Source organism: Mercenaria mercenaria, unplaced genomic scaffold (genome assembly GCF_021730395.1).
Source record: "Mercenaria mercenaria strain notata unplaced genomic scaffold, MADL_Memer_1 contig_3464, whole genome shotgun sequence".
Classification (NCBI taxonomy): Eukaryota; Metazoa; Mollusca; class Bivalvia; order Venerida; family Veneridae; genus Mercenaria; species Mercenaria mercenaria.
Window position 1 is genome coordinate 56,272 of NW_026461604.1, and position 7,377 is coordinate 63,648.

Consider the following 7,377-nt stretch of genomic DNA (forward strand, 5'->3'; position numbering starts at 1 on the left):
TCGCTTAAGCATCTAAGGCCACTGACTTTGATTGGCCTGCCTGTAATTACAACAGCTTTCTAGATCAGTTGCTCAGTCAAATGTGACGTACCGCAACACAGTGTTCCTTCTTAAAAGATCTTCTGAATTATGTGCAGAAGCAGCCCCTTCCGATGTTTTGTCACATGATTAACACACGCGAGCTATATAAATTATACACGGGGGCCTCCATGGCCTAGTGGTTAAGGTCGCTGACTTCAAATCACTTGCCCCTCATCGATGTGGGTTCGAGCCTCACTCGGTGCGTTGAATTCTTCATGTGAGGAAACCATCCAGCTGGCTTACGGAAGGTCGGTGGTTCTACCCAGGTGCCCACTTGTGATGAAATAATGCACGGAGGGGCACTTGGGGTCTTCCTTCACCATTAAAACTGGAAAGTCGCCATATGACCGATCATGTGTCGGTGCGATGTTAAATCCAACAAAAAGAATAAAATAAAATTATACAAATTTTTTTTAATTACATTAATGCATTACGAAACTAGACTGATGAAAGCTCAAAGGAAGCATCTGCAAAACCTCAACTTCAGCACTAAATGAATTGAGTGACCAGTGACTATTTCATTATGTGATATTATCCCGGTAGTCTTTTTCCAGATCATGCATATTCATTATATTAATCGCTATTATAAAGTAGCAAATATATAATGCCTGTGTTAATATTCTATACGAGTCATTGATCCTTGTCTGTCTGCTGTTCGGCTGTTCAAAATTTGCATTTAGCGAGACGAATTGGCATAGAGGCTATTTGTAAAAAATATGCATAAGTTCAAAATGGTTGAACCCTTCTGCAAATCGAAATCCTTTGTCAGTAACCTTGTTTCCAATGCCTGCTCAGTCAAGGATGAAGTGTCAAACGTAAGAAAATGGAAGATAAAACCAGTACCGATTGGTTATTGTCAAATTGTTGACATTATTCCTAAAATTAATCAGTCGCACAAGTAAAATGCATTTCAATACCTGCACGGTTATCGAAGTAGTTTTATGGAAAGGGAGTTAACAGAGGGGAGGGGTAAAGTGGCCGCAGCCCAAGTGCAAACAGGAGATTCATCTGCGTAAATACAGATATTCGGTCCTGACACACCATTTAAAATCATGTATTAACAGCCCCTGGATTGCCTCGTTAATACATGTTTTTTTTCTCCCGTTACTGCATGTCTAGTAAAAAAAAATACTTTTACGTTATGTTGATTCAACCTATTTAAACTTATTTTTTTATCTTTTCGTGATGTCTTTGTGTAATTATATATTTTTCATTGTTTTTCACAAAATATACATGAACGTATACAGCATTTGAAATTATGTATTAACAGCCTTGTTAATACATGTTTTTTCTCCCGTTACTGCATGTCTACTAAATAAGTTTTATATCGTGTTGATTCAACCTACTTAAACTGATTTCTTTTTCTGTTTGAGATAAATGTGTGTAATTATATGATTTTTATTGTTTGTCACAAAATTTATATGTACAGGTATATATAACTGTATTCAAATATATTTTCACCAAACTGTGAGCAAGAAGCTTTAAAAACGTGTATGGAGTTCTATAGCCTTTTGATAAAGTAATACTGCTTGGCTGGATGAATGGATGATTTCAATTTTATATCATACCAATGTGTGCATTTCGCATTACTTCCGTATTTACACTGTGTCCACAATTTAACTGGATCTCTTAACAGGAAGAAATATAGTTATAGTCAGTCATTTAACACATTTACAATTATGAATCTGGTTTTACTACAAAACATTGTGCTTCTTATTTGTGCTTATATTGTAAAAGTTTCGTCTGTGCTGTCTTGTGAAACACATGATTTGCAGGCACTCATGGTAAGTTTTTTATGTAATAACTACGTTTCCATACTTTTTGTATATATTGCAACTGTCTGTTCCGTTACGGAGTATTTTGCTGTCACAAAAACGTAGTGCAAATAATGTTCTAAAACTAGATAAGATATTATTTGAGCCGTGCCATGGGAAAACCAACCTAGTGGCTTTGCGACCAGCATGGATCCAGACCAGCCAACATAGTGGGTTTGCATCCGCGCAGTCTGGTCAGGATCCATGCTGTTCGCTAACGGTTTCACTAATTGCAGAAGGCTTTAAAAGCGAACAGCATGGATCCTGATCAGACTGCGCGGATGCAAACCCACTATGTTGGTTTTCTCATGGCGAGGCTCATTTATTTATTTTGTTAGGATTAACGTGGCACTGACACAATTATATGCCATATGGCACACAGTATTTAAAAATACAGCCGCGCGTTTTCGGCTTTGATGGATGAAGAACACCCAAGGTGCCCCTCCGTGCATTATTTCATCATGAGCGTGCACCTACATAGAACCAGCCAGCTGGATGATTTCCTCACCTGAAGAATTCAACGCGCCGAGTGAGGTTCGAATAGACATCGATGACTGGCAAATGATTTGAAGTCAGCGACCTCACCCACTCGGCTACGGAGGCCCCAAGATAAAAAAAAAAGATTAATATGTAAGAAATAGGCGTCAGTTTCATCATAATTAATTAAACAAGAATTTATAATACTTCTACATTATGTAACATTAAAAATTATTAGTTCTTTTATTTCAATTTATACTCAACATTTTACAAATTAATTGCAATATATGTTGCAAATATCAAAAATGGGGTAAGTGGCAGGTACTAGTAGCAAATTACCCAATCATTTTGTATTCATGAGCTCGAATACGCATGAGAACGTTCCAAGACCACTTTTTATTGTAATGATCTTTTTCCTATCCGTTTTCTTTCTGTTTCCATATTGTTTTTGGTTTCCGTTGTTGAAGAGTTTTCTTCACGTAATATGTTTTATATAACATACTGTAGGCATAGGAAATAGAGATCAATATAATTGCATCTTTACTAATCCTACCAGGTGTTCTGTATTACAAAAGTGCTTCTATTGTGACATTTTGATGCAAGCAAAACTGTATTATCTGCACTATTATTTACATACTGGTACTTCATTTTATTATTGGCTTGTTAGAAGTTATTTTTTTTACCATAATTATATAAGTTGACAAAATCATAGGAACCATGTCTTGAGGGGTAAATCAAACTAAAATGAATAAATCCTAAATAATTTTGTTGTGCAAAAAAGTATGATATTGTGTCTAATACAGTTTTCATTTTCCACTCGATTGTATAATTGCAAGGGAAGTAAACTAATAGATCTCTACTTATAAGTACTAGCCCAAGGCAAGAGTTGTCATTCTTTGTGGATCACAACTTTAAATTAAAAATTAAAACTTCTGTTATTGATATTAACAAAACTATCATAAACTTCACATTTGTGAAATCATTTTTGGTTATTTCAAGGACTTGGAAATCAATTTCTAGACTTTTTCTAATGTAATACTATCATTGAAAATTTTAGGGTCAATGTCTACATACTGCCATCTATTACTGTGCTGTAATATGTTCGTGTACAAGAATATAAATTTAACTAACTCAAGGTTATCTCTAGAAGGATATTAAACTTTTCAATGTTCTATACAGGACTCGGAAGTTTCTTAGTGTCTTACAGAAAAGGATAAGAACTCAAAAGAATCTGAATGTTCTTTAATAAACATGACGTTGCTAAATTTCTAACCCAAAAGGATTGTTTTAAATAGACAGTACTATATGAAAATTAGAAAGAAAACAAAACGTTTTGACAATTGCAAACTATCGGAGGATTTTTTACTTCATTCAAATCTGTTTTCAAAGTAGATGTGTTTATAATTAAAACATAAAGTTGTAGTTGCAGCATTATTGTTAAACACTGTGTGCAGGTTCCGTTAATGTATTAATTACATGTTGATATTTTATACATTTCTATTTATGTACCAGTGATAATAAAGTAAATTTTGCACGTTATATGCATAACCTAGTATATAGATTTCAATATACAGGTATCAAGCAAACATTATAACTTTTAGTTTACGATAAACCAAATACAATATTAAATATCTACTTCTCGTTATCGTAAGGAAGCCACCTACAAGCGTGTTGAAGCTACCAAGTGTATGGAAGATCTATGTTTCAAACAAACTGTCCACATTTGCCTGAAATATCGACCTTTCATCCACATTATTCAAAGTTGGAATGACATAATATGTATCGGTGTGACTCAAAGACCAACAAGAACTATAATATTAACATGTGTTTTCGGTTTCCTAATTGTGTCTTTACATCATAATATTTAATTTAAAAATGACTATTTGAATGTCAAATTCAGATTTGTTTTCCGTTCTATCAGTATACAATATGCCTGATTTAGAGTTTCTAGGGAAATGTTCTATATATGAATAAAACTATAATTTCTTTACACTTTAGCTTCGACTGCGACAAATAAAGATAGAATCTGAAGCAAAAATTAAAGAATTGACGAACAGGATTGAATTCCTGGAAAATAGGTTGGAAGAAAGAAAAGGTACGCTTATCTCTGTACGGAACAATTATTATTATTATTATTATTATTGCTACTATTAATTCTATTATTATTATTATTATTATTATTATTATTATCATCATCATCATCATTGGTATTATTATTATAATTTATTATTATTATTATTATTATTACTAATAGTATATCATACCTATACAGCACTCTTATTATGCTTGTACGGAGTCAAAAGTACTATAAAATACACATTCAAAAGTTATACAGACGGATACTAAAGAAAAAAAAGATATTAAATATAGCAAGCCAAATTGAATGCAATATAAAGAAATCATTTATTTGTCATTTAAAGTTAGAGTAATAGAAATACCGCCCCGCAGAGAAAATCTGTGATGGCAAGGTCTGATTTAAATATAAATGTGTAATGCAAAATATTACTTAGGTCTTACAATGATAAGTCGGTGCATTAATGTTTCTTAAATCTTTAACGCTATTTATACTGTAATACATATATATGCAGTGAAAAGGTAACTAGATAGAATAGTGAATCATTTAATTGACCGTCCTAATTTGTTAGTTTTGTTTTGCGACAAAACGAATATTTCGAAAAGTAATTAACATATTAATCCTTTGAAATGGAATTGATTGTATGACTCGTTTTGCTAGAATGCATTTTTATTTATTTTGTTTAGGTCAGTCAATGGTGGCATTCCATGCCTACCATGTGGCAAACATAACACCAAGCGAACAGTCAATTATGGTATTTTCCAAAGTTCGTCTAAACCAGGGAGGATCATACAACCAATCTACAGGCATTTTTATCGTTCCAAAAAGTGGAACATATAGATTCTACGCCCACATGTGTACCAGAGTTTATAACGAAGGGTACATGATATTTGATATAATGATTGGAAGGATTGCATATGCAACTGCATATGGGTCTCTTCCCGTGACCAGCAATGCATTGTGTGATTCGGCACAGGCTGTTGCATATTTGGAAATCAATGATATCGCTTTTGTTAGGTGGAGCGGCAACAGTAGTAACATTTGCCAAAGTACTGCGTGTGATAACACGTTCTCAGGATCATTGATTAATAACTAAAACGTTAGCAGTTGGTTTTCAAACTGACACTTTATTATTTCATCACTTATTACACAAATTTATTCATCTTCTATTCACTTTAACGCAGATTAACGAGATGTTATTCTATTATATTTCATATTTCAAAGCAGTAAGTCTAGAGGTTTCTTGTTTTGTGTTGTTGTTGTTGTCTTTATTAGGAATGCTTCAGCATGTAGGTTAATCTAGACATGATTTCGAATTTAATATTCTGAAACTTATTTCATAATCTGAGCCGTGCCATGAGAAAACCAACATAGTGGCTTTGTGACCAGAATGGATCCAGACCAGCCTGCACATCCACGCAGTCTGGTCAGGATTCATGTTGTTCTCTAACAGTATCTCTATTGCAATAGGCTTTGAAAGCGAACAGCATGGATCCTGACCAGACTGCGTGGATGCGCAGGCTGGTCTGGATCCATGCTGGTCGCATGGCTCATCTGTTGTTTCATAATGTCTGACATGAGCATTCGAGCACTCCGTGTGATTGATGCAATAAGAGACAGGTAATCAAACATTGATATTTAACAAATAATCAAGGCCTTCGTGTGGTTTATCACCTAATTTACCACGGTTCAGAGTTCAGATGCGTAGAAATTGAACCACGAGAACATTAGCCCAAGTGATTAAATACTGAAGCATCTGAACGATGTATCGTGATCAGTTAGACGACAAAAGACAAGAAGGTCTTGGTTGTTTTCATTCTGACATGTTCATTGACATATTTCAATAAATATTATGCTGGACCTAATTTTCACCAGAAATAATGTATTAGACGTCATGCGGCAATATGACGTCATAATTGACATCATAATGCTCTCTTACCGGTCCGCGCGTCAACCGTTGCTTAACGCAGAGTTTACAAAGCTTGGTTTTTCTTTGTTTAACTGGAAATCAAATCGAGCCATGTTGGAATATGATATGTAAAGTTACTTTAATTGTTTTGATGGACTGTCCGGAAAATACAATAGAAAACAAATTGTAAAAATAGCAATGAATGACAGCAACAAAATATGTTTGTGACAAGGTTTCAAAAAGCAAACATTTCTTTTAGTAATTAGATTCCTCAAAAGGGATCGCATCATAAGGAATTTATTACAAAATACACAATAATTGTTTAATCTATGCTAACATTTCCTGTTAGCATTTTAATCAGTTTTGTTGTAAGAGTTTACACCTTTTCCCTGTTATTCAGGCCAATGAGAGTATTTACTAACCTGCAAAAAGATATATCGACCGCGGGCGTATTCCGACCGAATCTGAAACGTCACAGTTGTTAAGGAAAGAGTAAGAAGTCCAAAACATTTGCAGCGTTTCTTCTAGTTTACACAGTTGTCTAAAATTGTGTACTGCGTCACTTTAATTATGGTGTCAATTTATCATGGCGTCATTGCTGCTGGTAATTTAAGTGTCTTATTGGCTCTGCCTACTAGTAAGAACGACTTGATAGCCTGTTAAATAGCGGAAAATTTTGAATATGTGTTTATAGAGCATGGTCAAACATAAATATATTAATGTAATTTGATATCATTGTGTGTTCGTAAATATATTTGCCTTTGCTTATTCATTTAGACACGTACGACTAACAACAATATTCCAAGTCAAACTTATCTTGTTACTTGCAAATTGCAGCAGCAACGAGAATATCTAACAATATGTACTGCAATTAAAAATAATCAAATGTCTGAATTTCAATTTTATGATCAGATGTCAATTAGCTACTATTACATATTGGTCCGAGAGCTCACGGACTTTTATTGCAACAATTGAGGCCAAAAGAAGTTTATACATTTTTGGAAACAATATTTCATATCCTC

The 7,377-nt window shown here is 34.0% G+C and overlaps 1 protein-coding gene across 1 annotated transcript; it reads left to right on the plus strand.

The window, feature by feature from the left end:
• Window positions 1-1,691: 1,691 nt before the first annotated feature.
• On the plus strand, window positions 1,692-7,085 carry LOC128553094 (uncharacterized). The gene is made up of 3 exons (XM_053534207.1): window positions 1,692-1,865; window positions 4,371-4,467; window positions 5,133-7,085. Exons 1-3 carry the CDS (start codon window positions 1,761-1,763, stop codon window positions 5,540-5,542), a joined length of 612 nt encoding a protein of 203 aa, XP_053390182.1. The 5' UTR covers window positions 1,692-1,760; the 3' UTR covers window positions 5,543-7,085.
• The last annotated feature ends 292 nt before the right edge of the window (window positions 7,086-7,377 follow it).